The sequence below is a fragment of the Cricetulus griseus genome, chromosome 2 (assembly GCF_003668045.3).
Source record: "Cricetulus griseus strain 17A/GY chromosome 2, alternate assembly CriGri-PICRH-1.0, whole genome shotgun sequence".
Classification (NCBI taxonomy): Eukaryota; Metazoa; Chordata; class Mammalia; order Rodentia; family Cricetidae; genus Cricetulus; species Cricetulus griseus.
In genome coordinates, this window is record NC_048595.1 from 269267072 (window position 1) to 269294863 (window position 27792).

The following is a 27792-nucleotide window of genomic DNA, read 5'->3' on the forward strand; positions in this document are numbered from 1 at the left end:
CTTCTGCTCTGGGATGAGGATAATCCCATATCAGGGGAAAATTTTAAGTTGTGAAAACATTTTCGACACACGGACATTCACATGAAGTAGGTTCTCCTTTTGGGATGATAATTGGAAATGATGTTTGTTTGGCCCTAACTAGTCTCTTATAGGAAACATTCATATCCAATGATCCAATATTTTGTAACTTCTCTGGAATATTTTTACAAGGAAATGTGGGGAATAATCTAAGAGAAATGCATATTCTTGACTTTTTTAAAAAACTGATCTTCAAGAAGCATACACGAAAGAGCTGTGTTTCTAATACATTAGCATCTGTGATATATCGTATCATATATTTGTTTTTCTTTGTTCTTAACCCCTTTGTTTTAAGGGTCAGGATATCCTGATGCTAAGGACTCTTGCAAAATAACTGAACAAAAATAAAAATAGTCAAACACTTAGGAAACCCTTGAGTTGCTAAGTCAGGGAAGTTTGTGACTGAGGAGTGACTTGAAGACATTATTCAGGAAGTATGGTGTGGAGTGCAACAGCCTGGATATTAAATAGAACCTTCTGATTTCACAGATCCTCAATGCCCCCAGTCTAATGGGAGGGTAAGGTAAGAATTGGAAGGATTGCCAAACTAGGCGAATGAGTCCAATTGCTATAGAAATCTTTTTATCTCAACAGAGCAGATTAAAGAAAGAAATCTTGAAGATAAATGGGTCATGGGTTTTTACTCATTGGGCTGTATGAACATGTAGTTATTTTAGAAAACTGCAATATTTTAATAATGAAATTCTCAGAAAAGCACTATCCCAAATATATATCATACATATGTACATGTACATACACACTGACGGTTTTTAGGCCTTTTTTCAGCTACCAGGAAAGAAAGCTGGTTTACAGTATACTTTTTCATCTAAAAGGAAAGGGGGGGAATCACTTAATTAATTGTGAAAAAAGCAGACTTATTAACCATAGTTTTAGAAGAAAATAATGACGAGATTACAGTGAGTTTTACCGCTTTCAACTTCAAAAACAGAATGAAGTGAGAGCGAGTGATGAAAATGAAACACTCAGCATTGGACTGTCTCCTCTTCCCCCAAATCTCCTCCATGCTCCCCCAAAGAAACATCAAATGATTGTGTGATCAACCAGCCGTAGGAATGCAGAGCGGGAGCAACAGCTTGTACATCAGCAAAATAAAGTGCCAAGCAAAACAAAGGCCTTTGCAAGGCAGAGACACTGAGCTCCAAGGAAGACAGGATTGTTACAATGTCTTTCAAGAAAACAGGGGCTTTCTGTGTGACTGTGCAAGTTCAAATTGTTCCTACAAACCCAATTTGCTGGCAAAAATGCCAAGCATAATGCCATCCCACTTTCGTTTAAGTCCAGAGCCTTTCACATAAGCGACAGGGGGTATCTCTGTTGCCGCTTTGGCTCTGACTCTCAGGGTCAGCCTCTTCATCTCTGAGCCTCAGGAAGCAAGAGGCTTGGCCCACGGTTGTCCTCAATTCACCACTCTGGGGTGGGGACACAGTAGTCAGTGGCCCAGATATTAAGCCCACAGTGTGGTCTCTCTGAAAAAAAAAAAAAAATCATCCATACTTGCTTTTCCAGGCCATTTATGACCCCCTACCAACACCCTTTAAAGTGATGACTACCCTTTGAAAATGGGTTTTTAACCATCCCGAGCCACGTGTCCAGGCTAAACAGACACCCTGTGCATATGCATAAGGACCTTGACACTTGCCTAATCCACTTTTTTCCAGTTAGCTTTGGAATGTGATTCAATGTTATTTCCTTCCAGCTGAAGGGCAGCTGAGGTTACAAGGGGATTTGACTAATAGACCAAAAAACCCGGATAGTTTGCAGAGAACTTTGACAGCAAAGTGGGTGGGGTGTGGAAGAAGGAAGGAGAGTGTTTGAACTGTGGTCCTTAAGATCAAACCGCCCCCATCCCATGCAGGCACAGTGGACAGACAAGGCAGGCCCCCCGCCGGGCCCTCCAGAGAGAAGCAGCTGCAGAAGAGTTCTGGCAGAATGCAGCTTCCCGTTTTGCTGAAAGCTCCTTGGGATATACAGAACTAGAGTCTGGGAAGCTTCTAGGCTTCCTGTGCCATAGGGGTTAACCCCTCACCTGGCACTTCCAGATGACTAGCGTGTGAGGGCCCTCGCTCAGAGAGACATGCAACGTGGAGCCCCGAATCTTTGCCTGAAGTCTTTCGTGGCTAAGTCACTTGACAAACTTGACAAGCAGCAAAAGAGCTCATAGAAAACAAACGAAACGGGAGGAAGAAGAGGGGAGGTGAAGGCTGAAGCCTCAATGGCTTTTTTCCCCTCCCCGCTGTCGTTCCAGCTGTAGCCTGGGATTAATTAAGTGCTGTGAATTCAGTGCCTGAGAGAGAAGGAGAAAATGCACTGTATCTCTAAGGAAGGAAGGAGTCCAGAGACGGTTTCTCAGCAGTGAGGAACCTTAGGCGGTGCATTGGTCTCATCTCGTCGCCAGTGTTTTGTGCAGGGGCTGGGAAAGCCAGAGAGGCTGTGCCAGGCTGGAGGAGACTTGTCTTTCCAAGGCTGGAGAGGATTTCACGCGGGTTTGCCTGCAGCTGCCCGGGAAGAAATTCCCCTCTGGTGGCAGCAGCCGCAGCAGCAGCGGCGGCGGCGGCGGCGGCGGCAGTAGCAGCGACGGTGGCAGCCCTACCTCCTGTTCTGGGGAACAGGGCAGAATGCCTGTGCTAGAGCGGTACTTCCACTCGGCAGAACTAGGCAGGAGGTGGACGGCCCCAGAAGGTGTGCTGCCCTCCGCCCTAGGCAGCAGGCCGGGGTGCCAGCAGGGGCCGCTACCCTGGGACTTGCCAGAGATGATCAGGATGGTAAAGCTGGTTTGGAAGTCCAAAAGTGAGCTGCAGGCAACCAAGCCGAGAGGCATTCTGGAAAATGAAGACGCTTTGCACAGCTTCCCAGGTAAACAGACGGTGGGGTGCAGAAGGTGACCTAGCCAGGTCTCATCACTCTAGGTCCCCTTCTTGGGTCAAGGAAGGAAGGCAAGTTGTGCCGACAGGTTTCAAGGGCTGACTTACAAACGTTTGCTCTATTGGAAAAGCATCTTAAAGTTGAGTGATGGATATGCTGAAGGAGTGTTAGAATGGAAATTAACAAACCTAGTGTAGGGGTCAACTTGCTGCAGGCTTGTCCTGGTCAAATCTTGAGTTTCAGACCCCAAGGGGAGAGTGTGAAACTGGTGTCCATCCTACCCCTAACATTTCTTGTCCATAGTTAGAAATGTCTCCAGCAGAGTGGTTTCCTTGAGTTGCTTTTTACACTTCTTCATGTAAAGTAAAAAATGCAGCCTCCAAATTTTAACTCTGCAACTTATGGAATGTGTGCAGTCTGCATGCTTTTTCAATCCTTGCAAGTTAATACACTGCCCAGCCTCAGTTTCCTCTTTGACCAGTGACAAATACCCCTACAGAGAAGAAGGAAACTCAGCTACAAGTGCGGAGATAACGAGTCAGAAGGGCTTTTTTCATGTTGTAAGAATGTGCTGTTTGGGACGGGACAGTTGGTTGGACCTTTTGCTGCATTTCTAATGGGAGGCTGGGGTAGGGGGCTACCAAGATACCTTCGGGACTCTGTGAGCTACCAATGTCACAGCTGATGGCTTGGTGCTCCCTTCCTCTGGGAAATGTGTTGATGAGTGTTCGGGAGGCAGAGGGTTCACTTGAGAAGAAAGCATATATGAGTGTGCTCATGCCTTTATGTCCTGGCCATCCCCATGCTGTGGGTCAGTGATGAGAGATGGGCAGGTGAAAAAGATAGTCGAAAAATCACCTCCCTTTTTCTCATGGGAGTGGGCTGAGAATAAAAACTCCCCTGATGTTGTTTCAAATAACTTATGGCATAAAGGGTTTGCTGTTGTTTGTTTGTTTACACCAAGATGCCTAATAATTTATAAAGAATATTATTAAAAAGTAATGCTCTGGGGGGGCATTCTGAAAAGAAACCCCAATGTTGTTCTTTAGTAAACAATGAGTATTTGAGCACTTAGAAGAGAGAAGGGAAGCAATCAGCCTGAGGTTTGTGTGGCATTTGCAAGATGGAAGCCAATGGAAATGGGTCTTGGTCAGAAGAAATGAGGTAATGGGAAAGTCATTCATATTTCATGGGAGCAGGGCAAGGAAAACAGAAAAGGCCACCTAGGCAGAAAATGCAAGTATGGCTCTCCAACTGTTCTTACCCCTGGCTTGTGTCACTAACTGAGATGATTAAAATTCACATTTCGAATGACACCCTTTCATAGATCTTCCTCAGTCACCACTCGCCAGCCCATGCATCTGTGCGAGACGGTGCACCTCATTCCTTCCACGCCATGTGAGCGGGGTCTGACTCCTGAAGCGCTACCAACTACTACCCTGAGCAGGCAGAACTTGTTCAGAAGGAAAGTTGGGTCTCTCACACCCCTCTACTGGTTCCTCCCTTGTCCCTGGTCATGGAAAGTGTCCTAACTGAGCCCTGGACAGAAGCAGCACCCATCCGTATGTAACCTACTCCCCTTGCTGCAATGCTATGTAAACACACACACACAAACACACACACACACACACACACACACACACACACACACACACACACACATCCCAGGGATGTCTCTGTTTTACCTGCCTCCCCATTTCGTCAGGGATGGGAAAGTCTCAGGATGTCTGATGTGAGCACAAAAGCCTCTTACACATCAGCACAGAGACAAGATGATGAATGCAGAGATGAGAAGCATCACCTTCCAATTTGTCTGCCTCCTTGGTGCTCTGCAGAGACACCGTTTCCTCCATTTGACCACAGCAGTGATAGCCTGGGTTGTTCCCAGCTACATGTGGGGAGTGAGGAGGTATGCAACAAAGCACCAAACAAACAAAACTACATGGAAATCTCCCCCTCTCTCATACACACACACACACACACACACACACACACACACACACACACACACACACACACACCTTACACTTACCTCACAATCCCCAGCCAATTTAAACTTGACAATATTCTTAAGCAACTCTGCACATCAAGTGGTGCCTGCCTCCAAGCATTGCCCTGAGCCTTTCTTTGGCTCAAACTACAAAATCCAGTTCAAGCAACCCTGCCTCCCCACATCCTTCCCAGATAGCAGCTTTACCTCAATATATAATGTGTTACATCAACATCTTGCCTTGCTATGACTGAAAACAGGGAAACTAAATATTATAAATTCTGTGTATATTTGGACTGTCTGTGATAACAGATGAGTCGGTTTAAATATTTAAAAACCACGAAACTGTGGAAATTCTGAATAGCACCAATAGTCACTTTACAGGGCTCTACAGATGAATGTCACTGGCTCCTAATATGTTTAATATAACCTTCAGAAGCCCCGGGGTTCCTTCTCCCTTGTGAAGGGCATCAATGTTTGTATTTATGCTTCTTTAGACAGTATTAGAACTGTGTTCTTTACAAGTAAACTAGAAGAATGTTTGAGGTGCTTTGTTAGGGGAAGGAAAGAACGAAAGAAAATCTGGGAAAATAAATGAAAGCATGCGTTCATGAGAAATTCAGTATGAAATACACAGAATTGAAAGCCATGGGAAACAGAAGAGGACAAGGAAGTCCTGGAGAGGTGACAGGTCAGCGTGCCCTGGGAGGTTGTTCCAAGCAGCAGGCTGGAGAGAGCTTTCATGAGGTATGGGGTAGATGCATGGCTGTGTGGAGAGTGACACTAAGCTGAGCATTGCCCAAAGTAATAATAGTCATTCAATAACTGAAATGGCAATGCCACTGCAGCTTGCTGGCTTACACTGTGTCGTTTAATCATGGTAACACTCCTATCCTTTTTTCCCCTTTCTTGAAAACTAACCCCTGCATTTTAGAAATGAGGTGAACAGTTCAGAAAGACTCAGTATTTGTTCCACCCCCTCCTCTCCCAGGGCAGGATCTCAATAGTTTAACTGAGTCACAAAACTTTTACATGATCAGAGCACATGCCTGGGGGTTAGATTCACACTTCTAGGATTCACATCCTAGATGTGAAGGATGTTAGATTCACATCCTTCTAGGTAGGATGTTGTTTCTATAGTTACCTGTTGATGGGGCAAACACGAGAACTCATGATTCAAAATCTCAGTCAAACAAAGAAACAAAAAATAACAGTCTCATTTTATATAAGTCAGGTCTGTGTCTTTTCTACATTTTTCTACTTATTTGGAGGGCATTAGCTTTAGGTGGAAGCCCCAAGTACTGGGAAGGTGTGGAGAATGGTCCTCATTGACCCTTAAGACTTAAAGCACAGCCTGGAGAGCAGGCATGAAAGACAAGAGTGAGGGTAGATGGTAGGGTAGGAGTGGGAGACGAATCAGTGGTTTCCCAGGTGCTAGGGGTACAAATTTTCCTATAACCCTCATTCTAGCCAGCTGCCAGTTTACATGCAGATGCCCCCAGCAGGACCTGCTCTAACTTGAATAAATAATTTATTTTGAGATTCAATCAAATAGCTGCAAACTCTTCATCTACTTTCCTTTCGGTGTCTCTAATCTCAATTGTGTATCGTATTTTCCTTATTTATTAGGTCTCTTCTTTCAGTAGCCTTTGGCTGCAGAAAAATATGAAAACCCAGAACCCATTTCAAATAGAGAAAGAACACAATCATTTCCCGTTAGCTCTTACCTGTCATGTGCTTCAAGAAGAATACAAATATCAGAAATTTGCTTTATACCCAGCTCTGAATATCAAATGTCAGACAAGAAAATCTGCAGAAGGGTTCCAATTCCAGAACACTACAATTTAAATTGACACTTAAAGTGTCATTTTAAAATCTCTTAAATGGCAAGTGTGACATAAACTATGTTGAAGAGTGAGCACTGGGATCATTATAATTCAAGACGCATTTATTGGATGCTTAGTGTATACCATGGATTATGCTGCACAACATTGACTGAGTGATGAATCAAAGGTTTAATGAGGGAAGAATGGCAACACATTTATGAATCTGAGCTCTGTCCACAGCTTCAGTGTGCAAACAAGCTAGTTTAAACTTCTCTGTCCACTCAAAATATTGACTGGAGAGCTGGTGAAATAAAACACACTCCTAAAAATTCATATGCACTTTCAAGCGCTCATCAGGACTTAATGATTTCATTCAAAACAGACCAAATTGCTTTGAGAAAAGAAGCAATTAGCCTCAACAGGGGATGTGCTGATATTAATTCATAACATTTCTCCAAGGCTACTGCCTGTAGACATTAGCCTATTAGCCTACATTCAGCCTATAGCTTTATTGAAGAACGTCACTGACAGTGTCATCCTTCCTTTAAATGGAACAGAAAAGCAAGTCGAAACCAAAAGACAACAGGCGAGTGTGTGAGTGTGAGTTTGCTGTAATTCCAGCACTTGAAGGCAGGGAAAAGAGAATTGCTATGAGTTTAAGGCCACCCTGGGCCACATGATAAGTCTCAGGCCAACCTGAGCTACAGAAGGATACCCTGCCTCACTACATAAATAAATAAGTAGATGTAAATCAATAATTTTAAAGAAGAAAAGTTCTCACTTTGAACCAAACCCGTGTTTCCCATAAATTTGTTTTTCTGAATGACAGATACCCAAATATAAGGCAATTTTCCCCAGGCCCCATAATTCCAGTTGGTTCTGAGTCCTTGAGAAAGGCTCAAGAGACAGACTGTAAGTCCCAAACTGAGATTTGAACCTATTTAAATCCTGTATACACAGTGATGGGCTGTGTGATCCTGGGCAAGTTAATACCATGGTATCTCAGTTTCTCTTCTACAAAAGGGAATAATAGTAGAACCTTCATATAAGGTTATTGAGAGGATTAAATGAGCTAATACCCCCAAATCAGTGTAGAATGTCCTTAAACCAGCAGTTATCAATCTAAGTTTTTGGAGTCACATATCAGACATTTACATTATGATTCGTAACAGTAGCAAAGTTACAGTTATGAAGTAGAGATATAATAATTTCATGATTGAAGTCACCACACCATGAAGAACTGTATTAACAGTTCATAGCATTAGGAAGGTTGAGAGCCACTGCCTTAAATGCTATTCCGTTCTTGGTAAATGACGAATATAACATATACACACTGATGTTCTCTCCTTGACGCCTTCTCTCACACCCTCTCCTTCCTCCGCTCAGTCATAGGGCCTTGTGTTCTATCTGGAATCTTTCTGTTGCCTCTGACAACAATACATATCCCACATCTCTTCTTCCACTCTGTGGTTTACATCAGTGTTAAAACCATAATTTCTGCACCCTCTTCAAAATCCTTCAGTGATGTTTCCAGTGTCTTCTAAGAAAACTCTCTATCCTTTCATTCCGCATCCAGATCTCCATTCTTGGGTGCTACCTCTCTTTCCCAGGCTTGGTTGTCACTGATGGCTTCTGAGATCTCCTCCTAGACAAGACAAGCATCCCACTGTCCCCTCTCTGCTTTGTACACACTGTTCCCAAGCCTTCAAATGACTTCTGTCCAGGTTCCCAGTTTCTCCCATTCTCTAAAATCATACCCACATCCTGGGCCCTTCATAAAGCCTTCCTAAATGTGGTTGGCCCTCTAGAGTTGTGGGTTTTGCACATAGGGATTCAGTCCATTGTGGACTGAAAATAAAAACAAAAACACATCTGTATAGAACATATACAAACTTTTTTGTCATTCCTTAAATAGGAATATAACTATTTACACTTTGTTCCAGTATTGAGATGATAGATGAGTGGAAATGGTCTGGAGAATGTAGGAGGATGTGCATAAGCCATGTGCCAACCTTAGACACTTTTTACCCAAGGACTTAAATACACATGGGTTTAGTACCCACACGAAGTCCTAGAGTCAATTCATGTGAATAACCAGTGATAGCTGTGTGTCTTCTTCTCCCAGATGCTCACAGAACTTTGTTATTATTTATTTCACAGACAAAACACTTGATTTTGTTATAGTTGGTGTACATCTGCTTCCTCCCCTCTTAGAGTCCCTGTTCTTTGACAGTCTGGAGAACATCCTATTTTCTTTGTATTCCCCCTAACATGTTTTTCTTGTCATCCACTGAATACATTTTGATAGGTGAAAAATATTATCAGAAGGAATAAAATCATTTATAAGCTGTCATTAAGTGCATAGATGAATACTTCTTCTCCAAGAACAAGATAATCAAGAAACATGAATTCAAGTCCTTCCCTTTAGTGGAATCATTTTTAATCTTCTATTCTTGCAAAGGATCAGGATTAGTCATGATAGCTTTTAAAATAAAAGAATACACAAGAGTGAATTTCCAAATTCAAAACTAATGTGCGATAGTACTTTGTTGTACTTTGTTCTCCAGGAGAAGTTTGTAATTCTCTGATAATTACAAATTTTAAGTACAAATGCGTATAAGTTCTGGGCACATTTTTATACTTCTCAAGTAATTGCTATGTTTAGATATCTTGTGGTACTGCACATAAAGTTTCCAAAGCTGTTTTGGTTTTGGCTTTGTTTTTGTTTGCTTGTTTGTGTTTACTACTGGCACTCAGCATATTCCCAAACATGGTTTCAAAGACAAAATGTGCAATGTTTACCTGGTCCTACCAATGAGCTTTTGATGCTGCTGAAGACGGCTCTTCCCATGCCCTCTGCTCTTTGCCTGGAAACAGTCTCATTTCCTCCCCTTCTTTCCTCTTTACTTTAAACAAGCCTGGTTTAACTTCATGGGAGCACTGACTTACACATCAAACTAATCTCTCAAAGGAAAACATTGGTGAGGGGTTAGAGAAACGCCAAAAGCTCTTCAATGTTTTTTGACTCACAGAAGCAACTGAAAGTGTGTGCTTTGTTCTAGTAAGTTCTATTCCCTAGCTTCGATTATCATTATTCTTTGTAGTAAACAGAATTCATCTCACCCTAGTGAAAACAGTAGGCAAAGCTCACAGGCAGTACCTGTGATTTTGTATGCCTGCATTAGATACACACAGCCCTCTGCCTTTTCCAGTAGTCTCTCTTGGTGTTTCCATACATTTCATTCTTCCATAAATTTCTCTCTGGAACTGACACCAACCCCAAAGATGCTGAGAGACTACTCTGAGAGAAGAGTTCCATATCTTTATGCTTGCCCTAAATTTCCTCAAGCTACAGATTTTCAAACCCTCCCTTCAAAGTGTGTCTCAACCAAGACCTGTCCTACATGTCTTGAATGTTTTGCTATTTTATCAGGGACACTTGGGTTCTGAGGGAGCTCAAGAGCCTGCAGATCCCATCTTATCACTAGAGGCAAGATAAAACTGAAAATCAGCTTGTGTACAATTAGAAAAACATTTGACAAAGATACAGCAGGACCTAGTTGCATATGACCCTTAGACCAACAGACAGAGCTTACTGCAGAAAAAAAAAGAGGGAAAAAGAAATTTCTAGAAGGGGAAAAATGAACAAAGTTCAAGAGAGATTGGATGGTAATTGCTTGAATTTGGTAACAGAAACAGAGAGATACAAGAGCTCAAATAAAACAAAATAAAGATGCTACTGTCCCTGAGAAATAAGTATAAATGCTTGATTAAGGTATTAAACAGAAAAAGTAAATAGTTGTGGATAAGGCAACAAGGTAGCCTATTTGTCTTTTCAGCCAATCACAATGAAATAATAAAATGAAAAAAGCCCAAGAACAGGCTGCTCGTTCCTGTTTCCTTCCCTAAGTCTTTTTAGATGGCCCAAAGTGTTTCACTTAACCTCTATATATTGGTGATAGGAACTTCAAAAAACCCAAAGACATCTAGGGGGGGTCTGTGGAAATTTTATTCAAAAAATTCACAGAATTTTCCAAAGAAGATGATTTTAAAAGGAAGATAAAGGGATGGGCAGAGAAGCAGGCACAGAAGGCTCTGGGAAGGAAGTGAGGTTGGATCCCCTTCGGAGAACTGGATTCAAATACAAGCCATGCAATCTGTACCACACACGAAAACAAAGGTGAGGCAGCCACTGTGGCAGACACAAAACAGAGACTTCAGATCTCCATACTCAAGTGTGTGATGAGATGTAGCTGTTTCTCTTCTTCAGCCAGTCGAATCTGGGTTAGTTCATCTGCTGTCACACGGATTCTGAGGCTGTTCTCAAGCCTGCATGGAGAATAAGAAATGCTCAACTTTCTAATTAGCAACATGGTGTTCAGTCTCTTCTGATTAAATTGTGTCTTTGAAATGAATACTTCCCACCACCTATGTCTGCAACTTAATGATAACAACACACACACACACACACACACACACACACACACACACACACACACACTGTTATTCTGAACTGCCACTTTCTCTTTTCAGTCTCACTATACCATTCTTAATCATCACCACTGGATCTTTGGTATACAGCACAATATGTCCTAAGGAATACAAGATAAAGTTCATTACTGTCTAGCAAGAGGTTGTATCTCTATTCTGCATTGGTTGAGCTACTATGGGATGGACCCCATACCTGAATGCTCCTTACTCAACATGGCTTCATGCACTTAGATTCCCAGGCATATGTGGAATTCAAACAAACCCCCTCATACCTTTCTGGTTGGTTTCCACATTAAAAGTTATGGTTTTCCTATCTGCTGCTAATTGGAACTGTGGTTATAATCATGCAGTATCTTGTACTCTGGTCAGGTCTGTTACATTGTCATTGTATGAATGTCTTCATTGAAAATTTCTATGCTCTCTTCCTCTCCTTTCCATGACCCCTGACCTCTGAGCATAGGAAACACTGGGAGAAGCAATCATGGCTGCCTCTTTCAAGATGGCTGACATGAGAGAGTGCTGCCTCTTCCTCATACCATACTGGATGCTAGAACACTGATTTCCTTCTTTTCTTGGATCTGTGGCTAGTTCCCTGTAAAATGTTCACATAAGATGAATTGATATACCATGAGGAAATGGTGAGTTCTCCAAATGTGTAAATTAGAAAGCCAATTGTCTGCCCTCTTTAAGACACAAAGGCCCAATTACTTGGTTTGGTGGCACAAGCTTGGTGAAATGTTAATAAACATCATTGAATGAAAATAAAAATTTAGATACATTTTTAAATGTTTCAAATCTTCCAAAACTATACAAATATCCTCTGATACCACAGAATGCAAAATAGTCTTTCAATATCATAAGCAAATGTTTAGCTTCTTATACTACAACTACCAAGGATCAAAAATGTACTCCCAACTTAGAAGAGATTGAGTACTAAATTGACTGGTTGGTTACTCAATATATTCAGAAAAGGGAAGTCTGGCTTCTCTTATAAAGCATTTTGATTGAATAATTATCTTTTGATAACATGGTGCCACAATCCTGAAAACAAGAAGGAGAGAAGGGATTTGGCTTATTAGAGGTTAGAACTACACAGGCAGTTTGTGATAACAAAGTAGAATGGCATATATTTTATACTACATAAACCAATAGTCTGTGGGAAAAGATGAAGGGGCAGGAGCATTTTTCAACTAAATTTTAGTGGCTACCACATGCCAGATACCTTCTTTGGTTCCTTAGGAAATTAAAACTCATGAACTAAGGACACTGAAGTAGATAGATAAATGATAAATAGAAACAGAGGGAAATGATAAAGTATATAGATGTGATATATGATATGCTAGAGTTACAAATGGAAAATCTATGACAACTGTCAACACGCAAGGGAGTGATTAATCCTGTCTGTACAATGGGCACTAAGGATCGGAACAAAAATAATTTTTTGAGATGTTACCTGCAAATGAAGAAGAGAAAAAACCAAACAAGAAAAAAAAGCCAATGCAAGAAATGCTGGGGAATGCCAAATTGTCACATATGAATTCTGTCAAGGATGGGATGCAGGTGAAATTAGAAAAACAGGAAGCTGGGTTTCAAATAGCTGGATCTGCCTCCCTAAAGAGTATATCATACAGACAATGAGAAGAGTCACATAATTGTAGTGGGATGTGATGAGACAAATTTTCCTGTTATACTACTGTTACAACAGTGGCCTATGAAAACAGAGGCTTGGGTGGAAGGGTGCTAAGAAGTTTTTAACTGGTGTGACATTCGGTAACCATTTTGGTATATGTTGAAAAGTTCGACATAGTAATATTTTGCCTTTTGTTCCCAAGCGCTAATACTTTACAACAAACATGCACACACACACACACACACACACACACACACACACACACACACACACACACACACACGAAATACTGCACAAATAATTTTGCTATGTGATGCACTCATACTTTTTCTCCTATCAGCCTTGTCATATTTCTTCCTGTTTTGAGGTTGCCATTTAAGACATTTTTTAAAGAACAGTTCCTCCAAGGATAGGTGCCACAGAATGGATGATAAAGTGCATAGTAGGAATGGGCTTTATGTTGTTTTTAACACAGTGAGTTAGATAAAATGGCACACTTGTAAACACATGTGTACGCTAGGTTCTCCGTGAGAACTAGGCGTCACCTAATGACTGGCCACCTTCCAGACTCACCCAGGAAGACTCTGTTCTATTCTGATTGGCACAGCTATGTCTTTAATGTGGATTAAAAATCTCCACAAAATGTTAGAAGGTTTTCTTTTTGGAAAAAACAACACAAACATTAAAAAGTTCAAAAAATGGTTGGGAATGCAGTGTCCATTATGGTCAAACCCCAAAGAGTCTCAAGTCCAAAATGGCTAACAGTCTCTCTAAATATAATCGAATCCATCTTTTTTTTGTTGTTTTTAACTACTTAACATCTCTGTGACTATATATTGTGTAAGTGTGTAGTGTCTACCTGTACATGAGCAGAGAGCATTCTATGTTTACAGGTTGAGTATCACTACTATGAAAACCAGAAATCAGTATTTTATCACAAGAGGATAATTCCACACCTGACATCATGACACAGTCAAAAGGAAAACATACAAAAATATTATAAAACTACATGCTTTCTATGTGTATAAAAACTATACAGAACACAAATAAATTTCGTGTTTAGACTTAGATCCCATCCCCAGAATGGTTCGTTCTGAATATGCTACGTATTCCAAAAGCATTCTTTTAATCTAAAATCTGGAAACTTGTAGTCTTAAAATTTTCAGACAAGGACTACTCTAGTTCTCCATTTAAATGTGTGCATGTATTTGTAAAAATGGAGAAAGAAGGAAAGCAAGAGATGGCCTTTTCTTATTTTCAATCAGATTGAGGATGTAACTCAGTGGTAGATGCTTGCTTAGCATGCCTGAGGCCCCAGGTCCAATCCCTAGTACTGAAAAAAATAAATCAAACTTAGATTATCAAATTTCTGGGCAGATCCAAATACTTCCTTTTTTGAATTTTTCCATATAGACTGCCTGTCATATACTAAGTGGATATCTATTCACCAGATCAAAAGCCCCAGAGATAAAAGGGGAGGATAAAGGAAGGTTAGGTATAAGAGGAAAAGACTGGAGTGTAAGCCATCATAGGTCATGGCCACACTGCCTGGGATAGCTCTGCTTCTTTCTACATCACTCCTGGAAGCAGAGGTCCAAGAGTTTGGTGCAGACTAAGCCAGTGTGTGATGGCTAGAAGAGGGTTGTTCTGGAGCTGACAAGATGGTTCAGTCATTAAACTACTTCCCTTGCAAGCAAGAAGATGTGAAATCAGTCCCCCAAAACTACAGGAAAAACCTGAGAGCCATGGTGTAGTGGTCTTGCAGTGAACTTGTAAAGGTGGCCACACCCCCTTGGGCGTGGCCTTAGGCAGACAGAAGCAGAAAGAGTGAAGCTTGAGGGTGGTTTTCCTTTGTTCCTTCCTTTCTGGTGGGTCAGCTGATCCAGTAGGAAAAGCAGAGAAGCTCCCCCACAGTACTTTGTATTTTTCTGTGTTTGTTCCCCAATAAATACCCATTTATCATTTATCTTGGGTCTAGTGAAATAATTACATCCTCGCCTTCAATTGGCACCTGACGTGTGCTTGGGTTGGTCCCTGTGACTGCCCCACTTTAGTTGCCATTTTGTTACAAGAACTCTTTCCCACCAGCCTGATCCCACAGCTGTGTCAGCCCCAAATGAACACTCAGAGACTTATATTAATTATAATACTGCTGGCCAATGACTAGGCCTTCTATTGGCTAGCTCTGTCTTAATTATTAACCCATAACTACTAATCTATGTATTTCCATGCGGTCTTGGCTTACTGGAGAATGCCAGACCTGCAACTCCTTTGCCTGCTACATCACAACTGTTCTGGCAGGCTTTCTTCCCTACCTTTCTCCTAGTCATGCCTATCTTCTTGCCTCTTTGGCCCAACAGTGTTTTATTCATCAACCAATAAGAGAAACATATACAAAAGGGCATCCCCAATCACCATGATGCATAACCTGTAAGGCCAGCACTGGGGAGGTAAAGACACGTGGGTTCGTGGAGCTCACTGGCCAGCCAGACCAGCCCATTTATAAATTCCATGACCCTGTGAGAGATCCTGCTTCAGAAAACAAAAGATGTATGGTAGCTGAGGTTGTCCTCTGATCCCTACACAGTGCAAACATACACACACACACCCAAAAATGTGAGTGTGTTAGCCTGTTTGCCCATAAGCCACTGTGGATTAGCTTCTTCGGGATCCTTATGCAAACAGCACTTCATGTACTCCATGGGCTGTGGTCAACACTTTAGTAAAGGCTGGGAAAGCCCATCCCTGACCACTTGTTTTTCTTTCTTGTTTCTCTAAGTTGTCTGTGACCCCAACAAAAAAAAGTGTAGCCTTTGGTGGGGACACTTTTCTCCCTCTTTCTTCTGAATCCCTCACTCTGTGCAGAAGTTTGCTTAGCTGTCTTAAACCATGCATGGCCTGCCTGCCACCCAAATAAACTAATAGAAACACCATCTCAGTGGCTTCTCCTGCTTCATGCACAGTGGGCTTTGTTCCATTAAAAATGAGATCCTACTTTAAGCCACAGTGAAACTTCTTTTTGATACTTAAAAAGAAATGGCAGTGAGGGGAAAGGGGTGGTCAGCCCTTTCCGATGTTGTTGTTAATTATTTTTACTCATGCTCCCTGTACCTCTGTCTCTAGCCAAAGCAACAGTGAAATGCCGTAAAATAACCCACTCTCGAAGTATATTTGGCCTGACAGGAAACAGGAAATACCAGAAAAGATCACAAGAAAAGCTGTAATCATAAGATTTCTAGCCTAATTCTTTTGACGTCAGCAGTTTGGATAAGTCAGATAAGCCATCGCAAGCATCCGCGGCTCCAGAGTGCCAACCCAAATACTCCAAGTGCATCTTCAACCCTTTTGAACTCTTGCATTGTTGTTTAGCCCCTGCTCTCCTCTTTCCCCAAGAAGCATATCCTGAAATTGTGAGTTATGGGGTTAGTGCCAACATTAAGGTATTCAAAGACATTACACAGAGCTTCTAAATTGGTCCCATGGCCAATCTGTCTTGCTTGGTGTATTATAAACTCTGGACAGAACTGAGTGTTTATAAAGACACAAGGAAAGTCTGGTTCATCTCAAAAGAAGTTTGCTTCCTAAACTTTAGCCTTCCCAATCTTTGCGATGAATCTGTGGCTATGAAACACCCCCTGTTAAAATGTTAAAAAGATATATTACTAAACCCAAGCTATTTAGTAACATCTTTACTATTTTCACCTTTCTTGGGCTGCTGCCCATCTTTACTCCCTAACACAACAAATTAATGGGCTGGCTAAATATAAATTAGGGGGATGCTCTCCCCTCAGGGTTTTCTTAACTTCAGAACCAGAAATGTGGAACTCAACCATTATATAATCCAAAGCTTATACATGGGCTGTTCAAGTGGTAAGATAAGAGTTTAAATCAAGAGTTAATAAAGGGCTGGGGATGTTGCTCAATGGGAACACATTTTCCTAGCATGTGTAACACTCTGCATTTGATCCCTAAAGCTGAAAATAAAATATCACAAGCAAATTTTAAATAAAAAGGTTGAGAAAAAGAACTATTTGCACAATATCTACCTAGTTCCAAAAACAGTTTCTAAGCTCATAAAAAGCTTATGCAAAGTCATAAAATCATTGTGTCATGGTGTAACGAAAACCCTATCTATATAAAAAGGAGGGGAAGCAAACAACTAGGAGGAGGAATTAAGGAAAACTGACATCTGAACTTCTGAGCAGGCAGGCAAAGGGGAGACAGAAATGATGACAAATCCATTATCTGCAGGAAGAAAAACATTTTTCCTGGCTCTGAGTGTGTGGAACAATTTCTGATGGAGGCCCTTTGTATGGTAATGGAGAATATCCTTCTAAGGAATGTAAGCAGATATTTAGGTGTGCCACTTCCCACCTCTCAGTGGGAGATGCTTCCAAAGAGACCACTCATCATGCCTACTGAGAGAATGATGATCACAGGTCATGACTCTGGGCTGGTGTGACACCAGCAATCAAGACTATGTACATGATTTGGAAGAAACAAAAGGATTAAAACCTTGTGCACCTGTAAGGTCAGAGTACAGTTTCCCTGAGTGCTAAACTCAGGAAGCTCTATCAACCCCATAGTAGGCATGCCCAACAATACAATTAAAAAAAATACTTTTAAAACTGCCTTTGGCCAGTGGCAGACATTTGACTGTATGCATACATTGATAGGTTGTTCTGAGTAATTCACATATGAGCCTTGAGTCTTTACCTGGTTCTACCTGATACTCTTTGTCTTGAGAGCCAGCAGGAGGTCCTTGGCTTCACTGACATCTCCTCAGTACAACTGTAGATACTCAAAAATGAACGATGGATTCAAAGTTGAGAATAAACAGAATACATCTAAATACCGTTTTCATTTTACTTGAACCCATTTCCCAAACTTTGCCTAATAGTCTGTTCAATTAAAAAACTATTAATAACTAATTAACCCAATGATTCTGAAAACTTAGAAGGTGTGTGTGTGTGTGTGTGTGTGTGTGTGTGTGTGTGTTTGTGTGTGTGTGTAGATTAGAAGATAAATACTACACTGAAGGAAACACAGTAAGTGTGGAAACAAGAGGATCTCTTTCTATGCATTACAGAAATGGCCACCAACTGGGTATTTGGGGCATTGGGAGCTGTAGACCAGACAGCTTTAACTCCTCCACTTCCAAGTCAACTTACAGAGGAAGCATACCAGTATGGCATGGGCAAGGGTTGGGGCTACGGGAACCAGGTTAACTACAGGAAGAATACAAGGCTCTTGCCTTGTTTAAGTGTAGTATACCAGACATAAACCCTGCAATGCTGAAAACACACAAGGAAATTTGATTGGACAAAATAACCACTTTCTAATGTGAACAACAGAGAATAGAAAAAGAAAAAGACCAGATGAAGTCAAAGGTGCCCAAAGAGTGAGAAGAGGGGAGAAGAAGGAAGAATCTAGAAGGTGCCAGAAAAATTTTGAGTGCCTGACATCTCCCCAAAGTGGAAATGAGCCCTGGCTATCAAGTGCTGAATCAAATTTACCCTTTCCTGCAGCCTGCAGCCCAGATATATGCAGATGCAAGTATGTCACACACTCACCACTATGCAATAACTCTTAATTGGGTTAGCATGCTTTAAGACTCATCCTTTCTAGGATTGAGATCATTTGCAGTTGCTTTGCAAAGTGGAAAAGTCAGAGCAACTGACCCTCACTTTTCAGGAAGCCCTCACTCCTGTTACCCTTGGAAACAGACTCACCTTGACAGTGCTGTGGCTTTCCACTTCATTTTCTTTTAACTCTTATGAGAAATTAATAATCTCTTACTTGCCTAGCCCACGCTATTGGTTGTATCATGGCAGACTCTTCACTTTTGTTCATGTTATGATTAAGGATGGGCTCTGGGGTCCAACTATCTTGCATCTATTTGTACTTTTGTTTTCTCTTCTATACAAGACAAATAGCAGTGTGTGCAGGAGATGGTTCAGTGGGTGAAGAGCTTGCTGCATAAGCTTAAGAAGTTGAGTTTGGATACCCAGCACCCATGTAAAGCCAGTCATGGTAGTGTGAGTCTGTGTTCCAGGTGCAACTGCAATGAGGCTCACAGGCCAACTATCCTGGTCTATCCAACAGTGAGCAAGAAAAAGGGCCTGAGCTGGTCCTCTGACCGTCACATGCATGCCTATACACACACATGCACACACACATGCACACACACACACACACACACACACACACACACACACACACACACACAAACTTTTTTTAGATAAGCAAAGGACTGGGTCTGTGGCTCAGTGGTAGAGCCTTTGCCTAGCATATATAAGTCTGTAGGTTCAGTCTCGTAACAAACAGTGCTGCTTACAGGGGTTAATTCAGACAGTCCACATAAAGAACACAGTATTGGTGCATGATACGCTTCTGCATGAGTGCTAATGATCATTATCCCACACTGTCTTTATATCCCATAATTCCCCGGGAGTATTAAATTGCTGTTGGTTAGCTTACTGTAAAAAAGAGCACTGGATTTGCATCTCCTTATCCAAGCTTCACAAATATGAGTCATAGAAGGAAGAAAAGTCATAGAACAGAATTCTGGTCTAATTATATTTGCAATTCCAGTGGTAAATATTGAAAAATGCCTGTTACTTCTAATTTTTCATTACATTTTCACCTATTATAAATAAATCCATGTGCGCAGAGGGAATTTTCATACCTACCATCACATAACTGTCAAATGTTCTGAAGGAATTAGGGTGGAGCAACAAAGTTGCAGTTTGGTTGGGTCAAATTACAAGCAAGGGTATTTTCTTAAAAGCACATGGAATTGGTCCCTATTTTGTAGCCAACTAAATCCTTTGTTAAACTAAATTAAAAATGAGAGGCTTGTGTTCTTGTTTTTGAGCATTCCGTTATTCATGATAGTAATGGACACTTAAAGTCAAAACCCTATTTAATAGTCACAAAAGGAGATTTGCTTTAGTCCCCAGATTACCATTTTGTTGAGACAATAGCCACTTAAGACTTATTAATACAAAAACCGAGTTCACAGCACGAATGCTGCCATTAGAATTCCAGCTGCAGCTTTATAGGAATTAAGATTGATCACTGTTGGCAAGCAGTGAGACTCTACAGAGCCCCACATAGGGAGAAACTTCTCTGTAACCAGGGATTTTGTAAGGAGATCAACACAGTATCATGTGTCCTCCTGGGCCTGGCAGGGGCCAATGCTTTCTAGACATTCTTAAGAAAGACCATGGGATTTCCTCAGGAGATTCAGAGGTTGGGTGATCTTAGGTTGTGAACAAAGAGTACTCTGGAAATGTAGACCATCTTCTCACCCAGAAACATACCTCAACAAATATGAAAATATTCAGGATGGCCAGCATAATTTCTAGACACAGACCCGGTACCCTACCATCTTCCCATGTCCATTTCCCAGAAAATCAGCAGGGTAGAAACGCTAGTAGAATATCTGGTTAATTGCTTTTAGGTAAATGGAACTAGAAATATATTCCAGTTCAGTATGTACTTATCACACCTTGGTGACCCAGGTTCAGGAAACTCCACAGCCCTGTGCAATGATAGGCTCAGGAGGCCAGCCTCACTCACTGCTTAGCAGCATATTTGCATGAGTACCTTATGCTGGGAAGTGTGTGGAATGGGGAAAGATGGAAGAGAAGGGTGAAGAACAGGGAGATTTTAGCAGACAATACTTTTCAGAATTCAGGAAGAAAAACCCTGTACTCCCTCTATTTGCATAGAATGACTACTAGACCAAAGCAGTTCCACTGAGGATGCTAACTGATCTGAAAAGAAAAAAAATCTTTGATTTTTATAAGGAATAATGTAATCAAAAGTGAGGTTTGCAAGTCCTACTATGGTGATTTCTGAAGACTGGAAAACTAGCCACCTTTAAAAGCACTATTTAGATGCACATGATTCATTTGCAGACGCATGAATTATGAATAAGCCGTTCTGAGCAGACGTTCAGCATGAGCAGACTCGACATGTCACACTGACCTGTCGTTTGGACCAGTATGGTCAACAGTAACTTTACAGGGTAGGAGTTCAAAGTGACTTGATTCTGAGGCCGAGAGAAGGGAGAAGAATGAACGTAGACTCCACGCCTGGCTCTAGTCACTCAATGGTTCCTCCATGCAATTACACAGAATTAATCACATCCCAGACACTGAAGCAAAAGGCACCACCCTACTTGCTATGCAGATGTAAACTTTCCTTCTCTCCTCAGGAGAGTCAGCCAAACTGGGGGCTATGGAGACCTGAGCCAGAGTGGAACCCTGCCAGGAAGTCACTGTCACCTAAAACAGAGCCCACTTTTGATTTTACACATAGATAGACAGCTTTGGCACAGGGGCAGAGGTTTTGCCACACTTCAGCAGGAAAAGCCTAGGTTGTAGGCATAGATTTCTAAGTTCTAATTGTGCACATTCTAAGAACACAGGAGTAAGCTGAATGCTAACATGGCAGTCGCTTGGTTATTCTCCCCCAGCCCAGAATTATGCCGGTCAGTTTTGCTCACAGTTTCACATTCTGAATCTTAGCTCCCACTTTCTCATTGCTGAAATAAATGGGCCACAGTCCCAAACAAAAGATACATAATCCTACATCTTCTTTAATATAAATAGTGGTGGTGGTGGCAGAAACATTGAATATCACCGACTGGAAGCATTTACTGCTATACATTTTTCAGCCCGGATGCCAAGCTTACAGAGGGATAAGAAGAAATATAAACTCTACCCAACCCTTAGAAAATTATTAGAACTATGGAGCTGATCATGGGGTACTAAACAGCAGTTCAAACCCATATGTTCTCACATAGAAAATTAATCTGAAGTATTTTAAACATACACACCATAACTAAGTGAATAGTTATTTTAAGTCTAATTCATAAAATGAATGTCCAGTCCATCCCTAATTCTCCCTCACCTGATGGCTGGTGTGCAGTGCCTTTTCCCCTAAAAACAAGTGTGATTTATAAATTAGGGTCATGGCCCCAGACCTTCATTCTGTCTCTGACCTTATGGGAAAGGGACAGATTCTTTGTGTTTCCATTCAGTTCCATCCCTGGTCTCTCCTGTGCTTTCTTCTCCAGCTGTCTTGTAGGCTCTCTCTTCTTTGCTACCCACTAAATAACACAGTGAGGGCAGTGCTATAGCTCAGTGGTGCTGTGCTTGCCCAGCATGCACAGGGTTCCCCCCTAGTGTCACATAAAAACACAGTCAAGTCTATATGCGTAAATAACTAGGCAAGTTACTTTAGATACTGGCTTATAGGAAAAGGATACAAAACATAAAATCATATCATCAGCGGGCTATAAATTCTACATAAAGTATAAATCACAAGAAAATCTGAATTGTGGTAATAGAAACATGTTTACTGTAATAAATTCCATGAAATGGCAATTTAGAGCTTTCACGTATGTATTACCTCCTTCATTTCCCATAATAACCTACTGACATATGATGGGGCATGTCCTTCTGTATATATGTTTCTCTTATTGGTTGATGAATAAAACACTGGCCATTAGAGGCAGGAAGATAGGTGGGACTAGGAGACAAAGAGAGTTCTGGAAAAGGTAGGCAGAGAGAGACCTCGAAGAGAAGCCATGTGGCTGAGGAAGGAGTAATAGGTCCAGACCCTTCTCTGGTAAGATAAGACCACATAGAAATACTTAGATTTATAGAAATGGGTTAAAATTAAGACATGTTTTGCACAGCACCTGCCCGTTTAATATTTTTACCTATTTGTGATCTGGGACAAGTCACCTATGCAATCTGGGCCTTGGTTTCCCATTTGTGAGGCAGGATAAAAATTCTGCACCTATGTCTGTAGGCAGAGGTCCCACTGCTTCAGCCCCAAATAAGCACACAAAGACTTATATTGACTATTAAACTGTTGGCAGATAGCTAGGGCTCCTTATTGGCTAGCTCTGTCTTAATTATTTTTTACTTTTTTTCAAGCCCTTGATTTGGCTGCTCTTTCAGGGAAAACCTGGGTAGGAGAATTGTCCTAGTATGTTCTGGAATGCTGCTGTGCATAGTAGCTGTCACATAATTAATTCCCAGTGATTATTTGTTGAATGACACACATGCTACAAAGTTGATTTACTCTTAAGTAAACTGAGTTACTATTTTGTGGCATGATAAGCAACTTTGATTTCTGAATGAATCAACTTTAGTGTTAATGGCCTTGTTGGCAAGAGTTGTCTAACAGGATTATAAAAAATTTTGTGGTTATCTGTGCTTCTACATGTATGTGCTTGAATTCTTTTCAGCATCTTGCTCATATTCATGCTTATTCATTGAACTCATTAAAATATTTACATATCTATATTTAGCGGACTGGATACATTATTTGAAATTTTGCTCATTTGCTTGAGTTTTTTTGTTTGAGGCAGAGACTCATGGAGCCAAAAGTAGCCTCAAGGTCACACCATATAACAGAGGGTGCCCTTGAACTTCATTTAAAATTCTTATTGACGAATTAAATACTTCCTTTAAAATTAATTATATATTTGAATGCTCAAAAAAAATTAAGGGAAAATTGGTGCTAATTCAAAGCCAGTTGTTTAGAGTAGAAGCTAGAGGACTAACCTGGGATCAAGAATTCTCAGGTTATTAACTTGATTTTCAATGACACATTTCCCCATATACACATCATTAAAAAATGATGGTATTGTTTGTCAATACAAAAATAAGAAATGTAAAAATTGGAACACTGGTGGCTTTTATTTTGCTTTCACCTACCCAGTAACACCCTTCACAGATAATAGGAGATCTGTTCAAAATCAGCCACCAGTAGAGTAAGTCTCTATCAAAGCTATTTATTAGGCATCAGATGAACATCTCATCTCTTGGGCATTGCCTCAAAGCCCAGGTTGGGCTGGCAATGCAGTTCTCTAGCATGAAGATCTTCCAAAGTGGGATTGAGAGTGTAACCCAACAATGTGTGTGTGTGACTTTGTATGTGATTCCCAGCAAACTCCCTACATAGCAGCTTAAGACTTCTCATTTGTAAACTCAGCTTTTCGAATCCTACCAGACGCCAATGTGGGATGTAAGTATTGGAACCCATAGTGTAGAAAAGGAACGGAGATGTAAACAATGAAATAACGCCTGCCTCTTATGGAGGTAGAGTAGGGCAAGGCTCAGTGATCATGCCAATGCTTGAAGGCCTGACCACATCTGAATGTGCGCAGCGCATGGTCACTAAACTGTGTTCGAAAGCAACCCTCACATCACCCTAAGAGGCAAATGCTATTAGCATTTTAAACACAGATTCTGTAAACTCCTTAATGTAATTAGAAAATAAAACTGCATACATGTAAGGTGCATGGTGTGATTTAACATTTGTGTATGTTATCAAATGGCTACCGGTACAGCTAGTTAACATATGCATCTTTTTCACTCAACTTCTTTCTATCTACTCCTTTCTTTCCCTCCTTCCCTCTATCTCTCCCTTCCTTCCCTCCTTCCTTCCTTCCTTCCTTCCTTTCTCCCTTCCTTTCTTTCGTGTTTTCCTGCTCTCTTAATGATTCAAGTTAATAATAGATTTGTATTAATTATGAGTGGCATTAGCTTAAGAGTGTCTTCATGTTATAGGCAAGCTTGTGTTCCACTGTTCTACTTATTAATAGGAAAAGTAGCATTGAAGGTAAAAAATAAGTCCACACAGAAACTAAGCAATGGAATTTGACGTTATATTAGGGGGCTATAGAACAAACGCTTTAAGCCAGGAGACTTTGAGAGGACTAGCAAGTCACCAAATAAACAAGACGGAAGACCTATGTAGAAATGAGGATGGCAGCTGTGTGTGGTCCTGAAAGATACTGTCCCCAAGTGTACTCATCCACACCACAATATGCTCTCTTCCAATGGCTAGCTCCAAATTGTTCTCCATACTCAACCTAAAGTAGTTTCCGCACCCCAGATTCCACTGATGGCTGGCGCCACACAAATGCCACGCCATCCTGTGTGAGTTCTTGTGAGTCAGAATGGATGAAAGAGGAAGCAAGAGATGACACACAGAATGTAGATTAGACCTCCTGCAACCCTCCTGCTCAATATGCCCACTCCAAACCGAAGCAAACTGATGAACAAAAATACTGAAAGAGCATATGTCTTGATCTGGAGTAGGATTTCTATAAATGAGTCATGTGAACTACCCTGCCTCCAAAAAACAAGGCTCTAAGAAAATGATGTACAAGAAAGGCATCTCCAGTTCAAACAGGAAAAGTCCTAATGCAATGACTTGATGAAATACACCAGTGACAAGCAGAACCAAGCAGAGCTTACCTGAGGGAACAGCGTGTGAACCTGACTCATGGGGAATTTGGCTGGGAGCCAAAAATAAAAGCTCACTGCTACATACTACTCTAAAACTACCGTTGGATGTTTTCCATTTAAAAACAAACCACAAATATTTTACACACCGACGCAGCTGTGTGTACTCAATGTATTTCCTCCAGATATCTTCTTGCTCATTTTCCCCACTGCTCTGGTAGGCCAGGACCTTCTCATTTTATACCTAGTCTACAGGATTCTTGGTCTCCAATAATGCCTAAAGAAGAACTCTCTAAACATGAGTTGCTCTCTCCAAGGCATAGTTCTGTTCTGTGTTCCCTCCTGAGTCTTTTAACAGCTCCCCACTAACTCAGAATCCATGCTAGACATGAATCTCCCCACTTTCCATTCCTCTGTCTCACTTTCCCTCTGCAAAAAGGTAACAGTGCAGTTTAACACAATCTCTCTCTCCTATTTCCTGCCTTGAAACATTCATTATTACCTCCAAATATCTGTGCTTATACCTAACTCACACATTTTCAAATTTCCTTATAGTTCAAGGATCGATCCAATTCCACCTTCCTAAAGGCTTCCTTAATATCCCAGGAAGAGGCAGTGCCCCACATATCCAGAGAATCTTTTTTTTAACCATTTACCTGTACTGTAATGATTTTTGTATAGTTCCTGTCATCTCCCAGCTGTATAACAAATTACCCTCCACTATTCATGAGCTTGTTTTGTTAATAATGTCAAATGAAAGCTGGGCTTGATGGCTCATATTCATAACCCCAGCACGCCAGAAGCAGACACAGGCTGAGTGTCCTGAGTTAAAGGCCAGCCTGAACTATACAGTGAATTCTAGGCCAGCCTGAGCCACAGAGTAAGGTTCTATTTTAAAAACAAAAGGCATGGCAATATCAATAGTAATTCTTTTGTAATCCAATGTGTAGAATACCATCTGGTTCTGTATCCTATTCACAAATTATTTTAAAAAAATTCAAAGTAGGCAAAGCTCCTAACATGAGTAGCTTCTCACTCTGGGATTTGTTCTGGAGTACAAAGACTACCAATAGTTAAGACTTCTCTGTAGGTACAGCTGAATCCATGCTGAACCTGTAAGGAAACAGCATAAACAGGTCAAACAAACATCTAAAAGGAGAAAAAAAGGAAACCATATTACTTATAATTGCTTTCTGTGTAGGAAGAATGAAAAACTAAGCACTTTGGTTTCTGTTCATAAATCCAAAAGCGACCTACCTGACTCTCTGCCTGTGAAGTGCCAGCCTAGAGACAACTTCCTCTGAAGCCAAAGAGCCAGCAACTTATTACTTGTGCAGTCCCCTAGTGCTGTCACATGGGGTCTTCTTCGTAGAGACCACTTAGTGGATCCCAGGGTGAGTCTTGTTTGATCCCCTTGGTCCCTTCTTACCCCTTCCTCGAGTGTCTTCGATGGTCATCTCTACCTTGTCATCCAGAACCTTGGCCATCAATTCTGTACTCAAGGTAACAATCGCTCCATTCTGTTTTTCCTTCCAGTAGCTCATAAAGCATCACTTCTAATGCTTTCTCTAACGTGTCACTCTGTCAAAGGAAGAATGCACCCTTCACTTTTCATCATGTTTGTAAATGCGTTTTTAATACCTGTTTTCTTCCCTCAAAGTACTGTAAGCCCCCAGGAGAAACAACACCATGGCTGGTTCATGCCTGACCCACAGTAGATTACCAATGCTTGTAAGCAAATCAGTAAATACAGGCAACAGAGTTCAGTGGTTAGCTGACTGATTGGGATGCCATGTGATTATATGTGTGCTTCACCCACATGAGCCAAAGAAACACAGAGCATCAACACCTAAAAGCCTGTGGGAAAGGCACCTGCTTGGAACCATCTGGCATCAGGAGTACTTGACAGCAGCCACCTGGGACCGCTGCTAAAGCCTAGACTTGTTTACTTTTCTTTGGAGATATCATATAAACACATCATAAGTCATTCCTCCTTTCTCCTTGTCTTCAAGAATAGACAGATAAGATTACCCAATGAAATAACTGCATCACAAAGCTCTCTTTGAAGCTGTCACAGAAATAGGAGATGTAAAAGAATGAATTTATCACACTTTGTCATGTGAGAAGTCCCACCAACGTCTGTGAGTGTCATGCTTGATTGAACTGCTTTGCAAGTCCATCACTATGTTATAGTCCATGGTGAGCTGATTCTTGAGTGTGGGGATGGAGTTCAACAAGCATCACACTTATCCCAGGGTGGCCATAACATTGCCACCTTGACTTCACTTTCCAAATCCAAATTGCCCCAGCCATTCACTTGCTCTGAGACTACACATGGCCTCCCAAAAGAACCAATCTGAACCTAGAGTGCACAACTGAACACTAAGTAATTTTAAACTGAGTAATTAAGTATGTCAGGTTTGATTGTATGCTGGTTCTGTAATGTTCTCATCTACCTATTGTATTCTCTATTTTTAAAAGTGGTCCAACCAGACATAAATTTCAACAAGATTCATTTTCCTGAATAGCAGCTTTCATCAAACAATGAACATTTTAGATTTTAAGCTGCCACTCTATCTTTTTATCAGTCCCTGGTAATGATAGGAAAATAGCGGC

General features: G+C 41.2%; 1 protein-coding gene across 1 annotated transcript in view; it reads left to right on the forward strand.

Moving 5' to 3' along the window:
* The first annotated feature begins 2531 nt into the window (after positions 1–2531).
* Positions 2532–27792, forward strand: part of Pde7b (phosphodiesterase 7B) — a 142792-nt gene continuing 117531 nt past the window's right edge. The window contains exon 1 of the mRNA XM_027401919.2: positions 2532–2952. Within this exon, the coding sequence (XP_027257720.1) occupies positions 2715–2952 (238 nt within the window). The 5' untranslated portion in view covers positions 2532–2714. The remainder of the gene's footprint in view (positions 2953–27792) is intronic.